This window comes from Oncorhynchus mykiss, chromosome 23 (genome assembly GCF_057628025.1).
Source record: "Oncorhynchus mykiss isolate SJ-2025 chromosome 23, ASM5762802v1, whole genome shotgun sequence".
NCBI lineage: Eukaryota > Metazoa > Chordata > Actinopteri > Salmoniformes > Salmonidae > Oncorhynchus > Oncorhynchus mykiss.
In genome coordinates this window covers 51699363-51716659 of record NC_143044.1, presented here as the reverse complement: position 1 = coordinate 51716659, position 17297 = coordinate 51699363, and the positions used below count along the sequence as shown (strand labels likewise).

At 42.8% G+C, this 17297-nt stretch overlaps 1 protein-coding gene across 5 annotated transcripts in view; it reads right to left on the bottom strand.

The window, feature by feature from the left end:
* LOC110516668 (lysosomal cobalamin transport escort protein LMBD1) overlaps window positions 1-17297 on the bottom strand; it is a 212381-nt gene that overhangs the window by 137677 nt on the left and 57407 nt on the right. For all 5 annotated transcript variants that reach the window (XM_090217619.1, XM_090217620.1, XM_090217621.1 and 2 more), the window contains 2 exons: window positions 12444-12541; window positions 9493-9560 (listed from right to left, as the gene is read on the bottom strand). In XM_090217619.1, coding sequence (XP_090073745.1) covers window positions 9493-9560; window positions 12444-12541 — 166 coding nt within the window. The remainder of the gene's footprint in view (window positions 1-9492; window positions 9561-12443; window positions 12542-17297) is intronic.

The window sequence follows — 17297 nt, the reverse complement described above, 5'->3', positions numbered from 1 at the left end:
AATTGTTCAGTTCTAATGTTGTCATTCTGTCTTTTTAGGGTTTTTTTCTGTACTTTTTCCAAATATCTTACACTGTACATTATTACTCTGAGACAATTTATTCTGGGGTTTTTGGGGTACTCATTGCTTTTCTGATCTATACTCTAATGACAGGGTTGTATAACGGGAGTGCCCAGGGTGGCCAAAATAATATGATCAAGTGCATTTCGTGGAACATCAAAGGGGTTAACAACCCTGTGAAGCGTAAGAGGGTGTTGACACACTTAAAAAGGTTTGAATACAAATTTTGCAGTTCTACAAGAGACTCATTTGAGGACTGGTGAGCATTTTAGGATGAGTAGGGACTGGGTAGGTCAAGTGTTCCACTCGAACTTTCATAGTAAATCAAAAGGTGCTGCCATTTTGGTCGATAAATCTACTCCCTTTGTAGCTTCTGAGGTTATTGCTGATCCTAAGGGACAAAACGTCATAGTAACCGGTAAACTAGTTTCTACCCCTCTTGTGAGGGCTAGTGTTTATGCTCCCAATTGGGATGGCACAAGTTTCATTTCTTCCTTTTTATCTGCTATACCCAATTTAGATTTTCATTTGTTGATTTTAGGGGGGGATTTCAACTGTACAATGTTCCCAGTTCTGGACAAGTCCTCACAAACAAATACAGGCCCATCTAAATGTGCCCTACTTATTCAATCCTTTCTTCTGAAATATGCTATGTTTGAGGCCTAGCGTTTCCTACACCCTACAGATAGACAGTATTCCTTTTATTCTCATGTTCATCAAACATACTCCCGGATTGATTACTTCTTTTTGGACAAAAAACTTCTGCCTAACCTTCGGCAGTGTACTTACGAGAGTATTGTTATTTCTGACCATTCACCATTAGTGCTTGAACTAGAGTTTCCCCAGCGACCTCCTAGGTGTTATGAATGGCGTCTTTTCCCCATTTTACTCTCAGATAAGGAGTTTGTCAATTTCATTTCTACTGAAATCACCTTATTCCTAGCACACTATTTCAACGCCAGCGCCTGCTCTACCATATGGGAGTCTCTCAAAGCATACCTACGTGGCCAAATATTTAATATACAACCAACCAAAACAAAGTTCGCTCTCAGCGACTTCGGGACCTGAGCGAATCCATAGCCACATTGGATGAGAGGTATGCTACGCATCCTTCCTCTGATCTGCATAAAGAGCGCCAACTACTCCAATCTGAATTTGATGAGCTTTCTACCAAGCTGAACAGTTACTCTTGCGAGCTCGGTACAGAGTGTATGAACAAGGCGACAAGGCCAGTAAACTCCCTGCACATCAGATCCGTAAATGTGAGGCATCACGTTTAATCCCTCATAATAAGGACCCACAGTTATAAATACATTTTAGTCTGCGCTATACACCTCTGAATCTCCTCAAGAGCCTTTGCTGATTGATTCAGTCTTCAATGGCATGAATATGCCTTCAATTGATACAGACTCCCATGACTGTCTAGAAGAATAATTTACACCTGAGGAGATTGCAACAGCAGTGTCCGCAATGAAAAGTGGTAAATCACCAGGTCCGGTCCGGACGGTTTTCCAACCAAATTTTACAGGAAGTTTTCTGGTCTGCTTTGCCCATTCTGGTCTCGATTATATGCAGAGTGCCTTAATACCTCAAAGCTACCGCCTAGTCTTTATCAGGTTTCAATTTCATTACTATTAAAGAAAAACAAAGACCCCCTGGAATGTGGAGCCTATAGCCCAATCTCGCTTTTAAACTGTGATTACAAAATCATAGCCAAGCTTTTAGCCATCCGTATGGAAGGCTCGCTGCACCAAGTAATACACTCTGACCAGACTGGCTTTGTGAGAAATAGGCATTTGTTTTTCAATATTAGACGCCTTATGAATATACTGTACTCCCCAGCGTCGGGGGACCCGGAGGTGGTGGTCTCACTTGATGCGGAAAAAGCTGTTGACCGCGTTGAGTGGGACTACCTAACAGCTGCCCTTTATAGATTTGGCTTTGGCCTCAAATTCATTGTGTGGATAAAGATTCTTTATTTTTCCCCCATGGCTTCGGTACGAACTAATAACTTGTCCTCTGACTATTTGCCCTTGCACCGCGGATCCAGAATGGGTTGTCCACTCTCCCCGTTGTTGTTTGCTTTGGCAATCGAGCCTCTCGCCATTGCACTACGCTCTAATGATGCCATTCAAGGTATAATCAGGGCGGGCTGGGAGCAGAAAGTCTCGCTATATGCTGACGACCTCCTTTTGTTTATCTCCAACCCCGATACCTCATTGCCACGCGCCCTATCTGTTCTTAAACAGTTTGGATCAATCTCAGGGTACAAGCTGAATCTAGGCAAGAGTGAGCTTTTTCCTGTAAATAAGGCTGCTTTAAAGTGCTCTTTTACAAGTTTTCAGTTTAGGATTGTCCGGGATCAATTCACCTACTTGGGAATTAAAGTGACAAGGAAATATTCAAATTTGTTTCAGGAAAACTTTGTTGCTCTAGCAGAGAGTTTGAAACAATATTTTACTTTTTGGAATTTGCTACCCCTTTCTCTTATCGGAAGGATTAATGTCATTAAAATAAATGTGTTGCCCAAATTTTTATATTTATTTCCATGTTTACCCATTTTTGTTCCAAAATCTTTTATTTAATTCACTGGATCAAACATTAATGTATTTTATTTGGGATGGCAAGGTACAACGGATTGGTAGAACGCATTCACAGAAGCCTAAGGTGGTTTAGCTCTACTAAATTTCCAGACATACTATTGGGCTAAAAATTTCAGAACCCTTTTGTACTGGCTACAAGCTGATCCTACTGGCCCTAGACCACTCTGGGTCCAGTTGAAGTCTGAATCGTGTAAACATGCTGCACTTTCTTCTGTGTTGTGCTCATCTCTCCCAGTGTCCCTAGGCAAAAGGTGTGTCAACCCAATTGTAAAGCAGTCTCTTACAACTTGAAATCAGTTCCGTTTAGCCTTTAGCCTCCGAGGCTTTTCTCTATCAGGCCCAATCAGAACATTTTATTTCCTCCATCTTTGAATGATGGGGCTTTTTGCCATCTGGCACTCACTAGGCCTCTCCTCACTAGCCCAATTATTATTTGATGATACATTTGCCTCTTTTCCTCAGCTACAGGAAAAGTTCAACCTCCCCCAATCCCACTTTTTCCGCTATCTCCAGACTCGGAACTTTGTCAGAGCTAACACACCTGAATTTCCCCATAGACCTGTGAATACAGCTATAGAGAGCATCTTTGAGCTGAACAAGATTCCTAGGGGAGCAATTTCAGATGTATTTGCAATCATTGACTTACAGAACCCTTCTTTGGTGCCTTTAAAGACTCAATGGGAAAAGGATTTGGGGGAGGAACTTGGGGAAAACCCCTGGGAATCTGTTGCTGCACAGGGTGCATTCATCCTCGTTTAGCTCTTTTGGGGCTGTCATAAAGTGTCAGGTTTCTGGGAATTAATATTTAAATGCTTCTCTGATATATATACACTGCTCAAAAAAATAAAAAGGGAACACTAAAATATCACATCCTAGATCTGAATGAATGAAATATTCTTATTAAATACTTTTTCCTTTACATAGTTGAAAATGCTGACAACAAATCAAATCAAATTTATCAACCCATGGAGGTCTGGATTTGGAGTCACACTCAAAATTAAAGTGGAAAACCACACTACAGGCTGATCCAACTTTGATGTAATGTCCTTAAAACAAGTCAAAATGAGGCTCAGTAGTGTGTGTGGCCTCCACGTGCCTGTATGACCTCCCTACAACGCCTGGGCATGCTCCTGATGAGGTGGCGGATGGTCTCCGGAGGGATCTCCTCGCAGACCTGGACTAAAGCATCCACCAACTCCTGGACAGTCTGTGGTGCAACGTGGCGTTGGTGGATGGAGCGAGACATGATGTCACAGATGTGCTCAATTGGATTCAGGTCTGGGGAACGGGCGGGCCAGTCCATAGCATCAATGCCTTCCTCTTGCAGGAACTGCTGACACACTCCAGCCACATGAGGTCTAGCATTGTCTTGCATTAGGAGGAACCCAGGGCGAACCGCACCAGCATATGGTCTCACAAGGGGTCTGAGGATCTCATCTCGGTACCTAATGGCAGTCAGGCTACCTCTGGCGAGCACATGGAGGGCTGTGCGGCCCCCCAAAGAAATGCCATCCCACACCATGACTGACCCACCGCCAAACTGGTCACGCTGGAGGATGTTACAGGCAGCAGAACGTTCTCCACGGCGTCTCCAGACTCTGTCACGTCTGTCACATGTGCTCAGTGTGAACCTGCTTTCATCTGTGAAGAGCACAGGGCGCCAGTGGCGAATTTGCCAATCTTGGTGTTCTCTGGCAAATGCCAAACGTCCTGCACGGTGTTGGGCTGTAAGCACAACCCCCACCTGTGGACGTCGGGCCCTCATACCACCCTCATGGAGTCTGTTTCTGACCGTTTGAGCAGACACGTACACATGTGTGGCCTACTGGAGGTCATTTTGCAGGGCTCTGGCAGTGCTCCTCCTGCTCCTCCTTGCACAAAGGCGGAGGTAGCGGTCCTGCTGCTGGGTTGTTGCCCTCCTATGGCCTCCTCCACGTCTCCTGATGTACTGGCCTGTCTCCTGGTAGCGCCTCCATGCTCTGGACACTACGCTGACAGACATAGCAAACCTTCTTGCCACAGCTCGCATTGATATGCCATCCTGGATGAGCTGCACTACCTGAGCCACTTGTGTGGGGTGTAGACTCCGTCTCATGCTACCACTAGAGTGAAAGCACCGCCAGCATTCAAAAGTGACCAAAACATCAGCCAGGAAGCATAGGAACTGAGAAGTGGTCTGTGGTCACCACCTGCAGAACCACTCCTTTATTGGGGGTGTCTTGCTAATTGCCTATCATTTCCACCTATTGTCTATTCCACTTGCACAACAGCATGTGCAATTTATTGTCAATCAGTGTTGCTTCCTAAGTGGACAGTTTGATTTCACAGAGGTGTGATTGACTTGGAGTTACATTGTGTTGTTTAAGTGTTGCCTTTATTTTTTTGAGCACTCTATATGACACTCTTCTAGATGTGGAGTACTGCCCATAGGTACCCCCCTGTCAAGAATCCAGTTGAACACTGTTGCTTTACAACTCTTTTAGCTAGACGGCTAATAATACAGAACTGGAAGATGGCAGCTCCCCCATCTTATAAATATTCGGTTAGAGATGTGTTGTGCTCTCTGAAACTAGAAAAAATTCAATACACGTGGGAACCCCAAACTGTTTTATGAGGCTTGGGCTCCATTCCGGTCTTACTTCAAACAGTCCATCCTCTGATGGCATTCATATTAAAACTAAAATAAGTCTGTATTTGACTCCCCTGTGACTTAAGGGTTGGATGAACATTTCTTTGTGGGTTTTTTTTTTTTTTGGGGGGGGGGGTAATTAAGGTTGATGATGTGCTTATTGATTGTGACCTGCGGAGGCCTTGTTGCCCGGTCAGAGACTAAAATGTGAGCTTGTTTTGCCGAGTTTTTTTTAAACATTTTGTTCACGCTTACATAAAAATACAAATAAAATGTTAAAGCAAGGTAAACTTTATTTTGGGTCCAGTGGATGGTCGGTCTGTGGCCATGACTGTCTGTGAGTGGTTGCATTTCTCCACCCCTATCCCTTGACTGTTTACAAGAACAATAGCTCTCTCCCTGTACTACAGATTGCCCTTTAACATTTGTAGCCTTCTGCCCGGTGTGTTTAACTTGTCTAAAGTACGGTATCTTTAAAGCTCATTTTATTTTATTTAAAAAAAAATCTAGTTGAGTATATTATTTATATTGTTTCGTGTTGTCTTGTGTGTAAAACTGAATAAACAGTTTTAAAAAAGGTCAAATAAAAATATATACAAAATATGTATGTTATCTATGTAGTGTAGATAGGCCTACATTATGTTAGCCATGCAGCTCCTGTTTAAGACGTGTGTAAAAAACCCTCCACGTGTCCATGCCATCATGAAGAGCATCATGAAAGGAGAGAAGAACTTCTGGGAATACACTGGTGAACCCCGTATACACAAGTTATTTGCCTGTAACAATGGCCTGTTTTCCCGTTTGATGTGTTGAATACCCAAGTCCTCCGTAAGCTACCCTTACCCTAGGCCTACTATAATGACAGCTCATTTAAACCAAGGCTGGATTCAGAAATAAATATTGGCAATACTTTCCTTGAAGCCTGCAAGTATAATGCTTTTTAACTTGTTATAAGCACGTATGAGCCTTTATAATGTCTAATAATAAAGTGTATAATATGTTGTGTCTATGGATCAACAATTCAACTAAGAAACAACGTGCTGAATGTAGACCACCCTATAAAAGAACAATCACCTCAAAAGGCCAAGTTTAAAGAATCAGCAACAGCTGAAAGGTCAATAGTTATTTTTAGGAGTTTTGAGTCATGCCTAGCCCTCTAGACCAGTCACGACAGGCTGCAAACAAAAGACTGTGTTCAAGCAGCAAAGCCCTTGAATGAACAGTCACCCAAACAGGGGCCTGATGTCTCCCTGTACCACAGGGCATCACACAGAGAGGAGCGGAGATGAGTGGAGTGGAAAGGAAAGCAGAGGAGAGGCAGAGCAGGATAAAAGCCATCATGTCGCCTCGCATCAAGAGACCTGAACAACAATCCCCCGGTACAAAGAGGTACAAAGGGCTGACGGTTCAAAAAGGTAAAATAGACACTAAATTGCTTCTGTCTAAAGAATCCCAAAGAGTCCAAACTTTCCAACTTGAAATGGACCATGTGGGCTCGTCCTAGGCTGTGTCTCAACATGTTGTCTAAGGCCCATAGGGCTCTGGTCAAAAGTAGTGCACTATGTAGGGAATAGGGTACCATTTAGGATGACACGTTTCTATCCACCCACCGTCCAATCCAGGCAGCCTCCTCTATAGGATCAGAGTGCCATTTAATGGTTGAACGAACATTACATTACATTACATGACCTGAACAGCAAGCATGTTACTGTGGTGTTGGTGGCTAGGAGAAATCCATTATGTTTATGCTGCACAGGCAGAGTTCAACACAGAGTAAACTGGAGGTTAAATGGGACATGGTTTCCACTGTGTATCACTATAGATTTAAGCATCAAGTCTTCTTTCAATTAATCACGAAAGGGACAGTTCACAATGGCTTTATCTGAGACAGTGATTAAATAAGTCTAGAGATGGGGCTGGGAGCTGAGGATGGGTACTGGGGTGGGGATGGGAGCTGAGGATGGGTGCTGTGGTGGGGATGGGAGCTGAGGATGGGTGCTGGGGTGGGGATGGGAGCTGAGGATGGGTGCTGGGGTGGGGATGGGAGCTGAGGATGGGTACTGGGGTGGGGATGGGAGCTGAGGATGGGTGCTGGGGGTGGGGCTGGGAGCTGAGGATGGGTGCTGGGGGTGGGGATGGGAGCTGAGGATGGGTGCTGGGGGTGGGGATGGGAGCTGAGGATGGGTGCTGGGGGTGGGGATGGGATGGAAGCTGAGGATGGGTGCTGGGGTGGGGATGGGAGAAAGGTTGGGTGCTGGGGGTGGGGATGGGATGGGAGCTGAGGATGGGTGCTGGGGTGGGGATGGGAGCTGAGGTTGGGTGCTGGGGTGGGGATGGGAGAAAGGTTGGGTGCTGGGGATGGGATGGGAGCTGAGGATGGGTGCTGGGGTGGGGATGGGAGCTGAGGTTGGGTGCTGGGGATAAGTGCTCGGGATGGGTCTGGGAGCTGAGGTTGGGTGCTGGGGATGAGTGCTCAGGATGGGGCTGGAAGCTGAGGTTGGGTGCTGGGGATGCGGGCTGGGAACTCAGATGTCCCTCCACATAAGGTTAAGCATATTGGGGCAATAACTATAGCAGAGGGCATCTTGGGTCAGTAACTATAGCAGAGCACATCTTGGGTCAGTAACTATAACAGAGGGCATCTTGGGACAGTAACTATAGCAGAGGGCATCTTGGGACAGTAACTATAGCAGAGGGCATCTTGGGACAGTAACTATAGCAGAGGGCATCTTGGGACATTAACTATAGCAGATGACATCTTTGGACAGTAACTATAGCAGAGGACATATTGGGACAGTAACTATAGCAGAGGGCATCTTGGGTCAGTAACTATAGCAGAGCACATCTTGGGTCAGTATCTATAGCAGAGGGCATCTTGGGACAATAACTATAGCAGAGGGCATATTGGGACATTAACTATAGCAGAGCACATCTTGGGTCAGTATCTATAGCAGAGGGCATCTTGGGACAATAACTATAGCAGAGGGCATCTTGGGACAGTAACTATAGCAGATGACATCTTGGGACAGTAACTATAGCAGAGGGCATCTTGGGACAGTAACTATAGCAGAGGGCATCTTGGGACAGTAACTATAACAGAGGACATCTTGGGACAGTAACTATAACAGAGGGCATGTTGGGACAGTAACTATAACAGAGGGCATCTTGGGACAGTAACTATAACAGAGGGCATCTTGGGACAGTAACTATAGCAGAGGGCATCTTGGGACAGTAACTATAACAGAGGGAATCTTGGGACAGTATCTATAGCAGAGGGCATCTTGGGACAGTAACTATAGCAGAGGACATCTTGGGACAGTAACTATAACAGAGGGCATCTTGGGACAGTAACTATAGCAGAGGGCATCTTGGGACAGTAACTATAGCAGAGGACATCTTGGGACAGTAACTATAACAGAGGGCATCTTGGGACAGTAACTATAGCAGAGGGCATCTTGGGACAGTAACTATAACAGAGGGCATCTTGGGACAGTAACTATAGCAGAGGACATCTTGGGACAGTAACTATAGCAGAGGGCATCTTGGGACAGTAACTATAGCAGAGGGCATCTTGGGACAGTAACTATAACAGAGGACATCTTGGGACAGGAACTATAACAGAGGGCATCTTGGGACAGTAACTATAGCAGAGGACATTTTGGGACAGTAACTATAACAGAGGGCATCTTGGGACAGTAACTATAGCAGAGGACATCTTGGGACAGTAACTATAACAGAGGGCATCTTGGGACAGGAACTATAACAGAGGGCATCTTGGGACAGTAACTATAGCAGAGGACATCTTGGGACAGTAACTATAACAGAGGGCATCTTGGGACAGTAACTATAACAGACAGGAACATGACTAAAGCTCCAGAGTTGTGAAGTTAGACTGAACCAGTAGAAGAACCCAGGAGTTTCACAACTACTCTGGTGGAAGAGGACTTTTTTCTGTGATGTCTGGCTGCTCATGGCTGAACAGATGGCAGTTTAAACAACTTTGATTTCCTTGAAGAGGAAAACACCTTGCTCATTAAGCGATTATAATGACATGTTGTACACACCTCTCCCCACCATCTATGACTGTGTCCAAAATGGAACACTATTCCTTGTTATTATAGACATCGCTATGCAGGCCCTGGTCAAATGTTGTGCACTAAATAGGGAATAGGGTGGGTGCCAATGTCTCATAGTACTTACCCAATTAATAGCAGTGCTGCACAGACGATGATGAATCCAATTGTGTATTTCAGAGCATTTTTCACTTGCTGTAATGAAAGACAGAATTATTAATACTGTGATTATTAATCAGGAATGTAACAATATCTAATTCTTGGGGTTGGTTGGGGGGGCGGGTGTGTGTGTGTGTGTGTGTACGTTTGAGGTGAGTGGCTGGCTAACTAATTCCATATTCCATTTAGTGAGGGGACAATGGAGTGTGAAGTGGAATCCAGAGTCCCGTTCAACCTGCCAAAGACTCTCAGAGTGGTCACACACACACACACACACACACACACACACACACACACACACACCTTACTCCCAGCGCTGTTATTAAAGGGTGCTTTGAAAGTAATGATTCAAAAGAATTCCTTGGCTGTGAGAGGAAGTGCTTCTGTCAGCTCCAAACCAACCCAGAGGAAAGGGAAGAAGCTCACTGTGGCATGTAATCTATATAATCACTACCGTGTCCTTTGGAGACCAATATATGACATTTCAGCAATATTCAGTTTAAGATGAAGAGGGGGGGGTGGTCTATTCCTATGGGCTTTGGCTTTTTCTACACTTAACTTAACAGAGGCCATGTATACGTAATAATAAAGAGTCGACAGTAAAGTCTCAACTATATCCTTTTCTTCTTGCTTTTCTACAGTATGTACTTCTATAGGGATACTGTATGCTTTTCTACAGTATGTAGTTCTATAGGATACTGTATGCTTTTCTACAGTATGTACTTCTATAGGGATACTGCATGCTTTTCTACAGTATGTAGTTCTATAGGGATACTGTATGCTTTTCTACAGTATGTAGTTCTATAGGGATACTGTATGCTTTTCTACAGTATGTACTTCTATAGGGATACTGTATGCTTTTCTACAGTATGTACTTCTATAGGATACTGTACGCTTTCTACAGTATGTAGTTCTATAGGGATACTGTATGCTTTTCTACAGTATGTACTTCTATAGGATACTGTACACTTTCTACAGTATGTAGTTCTATAGGGATACTGTATGCTTTTCTACAGTATGTAGTTCTATAGGGATACTGTACACTTTCTACAGTATGTAGTTCTATCGGGATATTGTACGCTTTCTACAGTATGTAGTTCTATAGGGATACTGTATGCTTTTCTACAGTATGTAGTTCTATAGGGATACTGTACGCTTTCTACAGTATGTAGTTCTATAGGGATACTGTACTCTTTCTACAGTATATAGTTCTATAGGATACTGTACGCTTTCTACAGTATGTAGTTCTATAGGGATACTATACACTTTCTACAGTATAGTTCTATAGGGATACTGTGCGCTTTCTACAGTATGTAGTTCTATAGGGATATTGTACGCTTTCTACAGTATAGTTCTATAGGATACTGTACACTTTCTACAGTATGTAGTTCTATAGGGATACTGTACTCTTTCTACAGTATATAGTTCTATAGGATACTGTACGCTTTCTACAGTATGTAGTTCTATAGGGATACTGTACGCTTTTCTACATTATGTAGTTCTATAGGATACTGTATGCTTTTCTACAGTATGTAGTTCTATAGGGATACTGTACACTTTCTACATTATGTAGTTCTATCGGGATATTGTACGCTTTCTACAGTATGTAGTTCTATAGGGATACTGTATGCTTTTCTACAGTATGTAGTTCTATAGGGATACTGTACACTTTCTACAGTATGTAGTTCTATTGGGATACTATACGCTTTCTACAGTATAGTTCTATAGGATACTGTGCGCTTTCTACAGTATGTAGTTCTATAGGGATACTGTACGCTTTCTACAGTATAGTTCTATAGGATACTGTACACTTTCTACAGTATGTAGTTCTATAGGGATACTGTACTCTTTCTACAGTATATAGTTCTATAGGATACTGTACGCTTTCTACAGTATGTAGTTCTATAGGGATACTATACACTTTCTACAGTATAGTTCTATAGGGATACTGTGCGCTTTCTACAGTATGTAGTTCTATAGGGATACTGTACGCTTTTCTACAGTATGTAGTTCTATAGGGATACTATACACTTTCTACAGTATGTAGTTCTATAGGGATACTATACACTTTCTACAGTATGTAGTTCTATAGGGATACTATACACTTTCTACAGTATGTAGTTCTATAGGGATACTGTACGCTTTTCTACAGTATGTAGTTCTATAGGAATACTATACACTTTCTACAGTATGTAGTTCTATAGGGATACTATACACTTTCTACAGTATGTAGTTCTATAGGGATACTATACACTTTCTACAGTATGTAGTTCTATAGGGATACTATACACTTTCTACAGTATGTAGTTCTATAGGGATACTGTACGCTTTATTTGTAGCATAGAGCTTTAAGTATCACTTCTGTATCTATTTTGGGGGATTGTGATATATTAATATTGACTGAGTGTCTTAATTGAGAGTGGTGTGTTTACATTCAGCCTCTGGTTGGTCAGTGTTTTACTTGCTATATTGTATTTACTTTGCCACCATGGCCTTTTTTTGCCTTTACCTCCCTTATCTCACCTCATTTGCTCACATCGTATATAGACTTGTTTATACTGTATTTTTATGTGTCGAACTGCTTTGCTTTATCTTGGCCAGGTCGCAATTGTAAATGAGAACTTGTTCTCAACTTGCCTACCTGGTTAAATAAAGATGAAATAAATAGAACAAATTTAAATTAGGAATGCAATCTCTCACGATATGTGGGACCGATGGGATTAAGTCCAAAATAAGGAATAATACAGTGTTTACCTTCCTTAAACCAGAGACAGACAGCTAGTGACTGCTGTTCATAGCCAAGGTCAATGTGTGTGTGTGTGTGTGTGTGTGTGTGTGTGTGTGTGTGTGTGTGTGTGTGTGTGTGTGTGTGTGTGTGTGTCTAGAGTACAGTAAGAGGACAGGTAGCAGCAGTCTTACTGAACACTTGTTGATGTTGTCATCATCCTTCTCCTCATAATAGAAGTAGACAAAGGGGATCCACAGGAAGACACAGAACAGGAGGAGAGAGTACAGTGCTGTAGGGGGAGAGAGAGAGTTGAATCAACTTCATTTCCACTTTTAATCAAACAAAAAATATATGTTTTTCCTACTGATCACGATGAAACAGTGTGGATAACTGTTTGGATTTAACAAAAAGCTATGAATGTAAAGAACTTGATGGAATCGTTATTTAAAAAAAAAAAAAAAAATTCAAACTACTTTTAACATAAATCCAATGGCTTTGAATTCCCGTTGGTTGACAACTCAGTCCGCTGGGTGATCTACAACGCCTCACATATGACTGTGTAATGCAAATACACAAGGTCCTGTCTGGATGGGTTGGTAGAGCATGGTGAATACACAAGGTCCTGTCTGGATGGGTTGGTAGAGCATGGTGAATACACATGGTCCTGTCTGGTAGAGCATGGTGAATACACATGGTCCTGTCTGGTAGAGCATGGTGAAAACACATGGTCCTGTCTGGTAGAGCATGGTGAAAACACATGGTCCTGTCTGGTAGAGCATGGTGAAAACACATGGTCCTGTCTGGTAGAGCATGGTGAATACACATGGTCCTGTCTGGTAGAGCATGGTGAAAACACAAGGTCCTGTCTGGTAGAGCATGGTGAAAACACATGGTCCTGTCTGGCTGGGTTGGTAGAGCATGGAGCTTGCATTGACAAGGATAGTGGGTTTGATTCCCAGGGCTACCCATACGTATAATGTATACACGCATGACCATAAATTGCTTTGGATAAAAGCTTCTGCGAAAATTGTATATATTAACATATATTAGTATATATTAAGACGTTTCTTGAGTCATCTTGCGGGTGAATTAAATGAACTTGAATTGGCAAAATGTGGAGAATTGACATTAACATTACATATCATTTTTCTTCAGAAGGTTATGCAAATTGAGAATCATTTGATAGAGTGCAGTGTTGCTTTGGGGACCAACGTGAGGGTCAAAAATAAAGTGGTGGTCTCTGCTTAATTAACAAATGTATTTTTATTACATTTTTTAAATCTTGTTGACTGAATTAATGCCTTATGATGATTAGATAGGCCTAGAAGATCTCCCATCTGTGTTGTGTGGTTTTGTTATCATCCGATTACTGCAACAGGCTGTGTTATCATCCGATTACTGCAACAGGCTGTGCTATCATCCGATTACTGCAACAGGCTGTGTTATCATCCGATTACTGCAACAGGCTGTGTTATCATCCGATTACTGCAACAGGCTGTGTTATCATCCGATTACTGCAACAGGCTGTGTTATCATCCGATTACTGCAACAGGCGGCGTTATCATCCGATTACTACAACAGGATGTGTTATCATCCGATTACTGCAACAGGCTGTGTTATCATCCGATTACTGCAACAGGCTGTGTTATTATCCGATTACTGCAACAGGCTGTAAGAGGAGGACTGAGGAGTTATACAACCCAGTGTACAAGTATATCTTTCGAGACCACAGTTTACGTCACCATGAAGTCAAAAGCACCATGAAAGCAACAGCATTCATGCCAAGGGAAAATGTGAGAAAAACATGGCAAAGGAATGGTATTAAAACATTGAGGGGATCGGTTGGGCTCAGTGGAGGGGCAGTTTCCTGGACCCAGATTAGGCCTAAAACTACTCCTGAACTAAAAAGCACACTCAACGGAGAATCCCCATTAAAAATGCTTTTTAGTCCAGGATCAGGCTGAATCTGTGTTCGGGAAACCACCCTTCAATGTTTCCATAGCTAAACATAAACACAAAGTTCTGAGTACAACAAAGATGTGTGAAATAGCAGAGGACCCTTCCAGAGGCCAGAAGTTGTTGGCACAGCAAAACAACATCTAATGTGCTAACAACAGCTGCTGAAAGTATCTGACGGTCTCCAGGCCGTGAGGGGAATAAAAACACTCTCTCTCAAAATCTTTCACATTCCCTTTGCGTTCTTGTTAAAGGTGCTGCATTGTGATTTCAGAAAAGGTCTATAATACATCTGCAGTAATAGTTGTATGATAGTGTTTCACAGTATTACTTACGCACCAGTGCAGTGAAAATGTGTTTTTTCGCATTGTTTGTAACTTATTTGGTACATAATGTTCATGCTACCATCTTTCATGACCCGAAAAGAGTTTCTGAACAGAACAGCGACTACTCCCCTCGAACTGGACAAAGATTTTCCCTTTAATGAGTCTGACGCAAAGGATGTAATGTTGCTCCCGGACAAGGTCCAAATCCCCGTCATTTGCATGAAGAAAAGAAGGAGATACAGGGGTGCAGATCAGGGTGCCTTGTGAGAATTTGTAGGCAAGTGGCTAAATGCTCATCCAGAAGTGGCGCTCCTAGTGGCCGGGGACTTTAATGCAGGCAAACTTAAATACGTTTTACCTCATTTCTACCAGCATGTCACATGTGCAACCAGAAGAATAAAAAAAACTATAGACCTTTCTCGACACACAGAGACACATACAAAGCTCTCCCTCACCCTCCATTTGGAAAATCTGACCAGAATTATATCCTTCTGATTTCTGCTTAAAAACTAAAGTAAAGCAGGAAGTACCAGTGACTCGCTCAATACGGAAGTGGTCAAATGACGCGGTTGCAAAGCTACTACAGGACCGTTTTGCTAGAACAGACTGGAATATCTCCCGGGATTCATCCCGGATGAATGGCATTGAGGTGTATACCATCTCATACCACCGGCTTCATCATAAAGTGCATCAACAATGTTATCCCCACAGTGACTGTACGTATATATGTGGCAGGGTTTCCAACTATTACTACAAAGGGAAACCCAGCCGCGAGCTGCCCAGTGATGCAAGCCCACCAGACGGGCTAAATCAAATCAAATCTAACTGCCTTTTATGCTCGCTTCGAGGCAAGCAACACTGAAGGATGCATGAGAGCACCAGCTGCTCCGGACGAATGTGTGATCACGATCTCCGTAGCAGATGTGAGCAAGACCTTTAAACAGGTCAACATTCACAAGGCCGCGGGGCCAGACAGATTACCAGAAGCGGTACCGGAGCGCCAAGTCTAGGTCCAAAAGGCTCCTTAACAGCTTCTACTCCCAAGCCATAAGACTGCTGAACACTTAATCAAATGGCTACCTGGAATATTTGGCTACCCCCCCCCCCCCTTTGTTTTGACACTGCTACTACTCACTGCTTATTATCTATGCATAGTCACTTTACACCTACCTACATGTACAAATGACCTCGACTGACCTGTCGAGGTCATTTGACTCGGTACCGAGTCAACCTGTCTTGTTGAGGTAATTTGACTCGGTACCGAGTCAACCTGTCAACCTGACCTGTTGAGGTACATTGACTCAGTAAAAGTATTACCATTTTATTATTTACTTTACATTAGTTTATTTTGTAAATACTTTATTAAATCTGCATTGATGGTTAAGGGCTTGTAAGTAAGCAGTTCATGTTAAGGTCCTGTTGTATTTGGTGCATGTGACAAATACAATTTGATTTGATTGTTTGTGATATTGGCCTCGAAATGGGAAAGATGTTTTGACTAGGTGGTCGTGTTATCTAGTGGAAATCCCTCTATCGTTTCCTGGTTGTGTTATCTAGTGGAAATCCCTCTATCTAGTGGAAATCCCTCTATCGTTTCCTGGTTGTGTTATCTAGTGGAAATCCCTCTATCTAGTGGAAATCCCTCTATCGTTTCCTAGTTGTGTTATCTAGTGGAAATCCCTCTATCATTTCCTGGTTGTGTAATCTAGTGGAAATCCCTCTATCGTTTCCTAGTTGTGTTATCTAGTGGAAATCCCTCTATCGTTTCCTAGTTGTGTTATCTAGTGGAAATCCCTCTATCGTTTCCTGGTTGTGTTATCTAGTGGAAATCCCTCTATCGTTTCCTAGTTGTGTTATCTAGTGGAAATCCCTCTATCGTTTCCTAGTTGTGTTATCTAGTGGAAATCCCTCTATCGTTTCCTAGTTGTGTTATCTAGTGGAAATCCCTCTATCGTTTCCTAGTTGTGTTATCTAGTGGAAATCCCTCTATCGTTTCCTGGTTGTGTTATCTAGTGGAAATCCCTCTATCGTTTCCTAGTTGTGTTATCTAGTGGAAATCCCTCTATCGTTTCCTAGTTGTGTTATCTAGTGGAAATCCCTCTATCGTTTCCTAGTTGTGTTATCTAGTGGAAATCCCTCTATCGTTTCCTGGTTGTGTTATCTAGTGGAAATCCCTCTATCGTTTCCTGGTTGTGTTATCTAGTGGAAATCCCTCTATCGTTTCCTGGTTGTGTTATCTAGTGGAAATCCCTCTATCGTTTCCTGGTTGTGTTATCTAGTGGAAATCCCTCTATCGTTTCCTGGTTGTGTTATCTAGTGGAAATCCCTCTATCGTTTCCTGGTTGTGTTATCTAGTGGAAATCCCTCTATCGTTTCCTGGTTGTGTTATCTAGTGGAAATCCCTCTATCGTTTCCTGGTTGTGTTATCTAGTGGAAATCCCTCTATCGTTTCCTGGTTGTGTTATCTAGTGGAAATCCCTCTATCGTTTCCTGGTTGTGTTATCTAGTGGAAATCCCTCTATCGTTTCCTAGTTGTGTTATCTAGTGGAAATCCCTCTATCGTTTCCTGGTTGTGTTATCTAGTGGAAATCCCTCTATCGTTTCCTGGTTGTGTTATCTAGTGGAAATCCCTCTATCGTTTCCTGGTTGTGTTATCTAGTGGAAATCCCTCTATCGTTTCCTGGTTGTGTAATCTAGTGGAAATCCCTCTATCGTTTCCTGGTTGTGTTATCTAGTGGAAATCCCTCTATCGTTTCCTGGTTG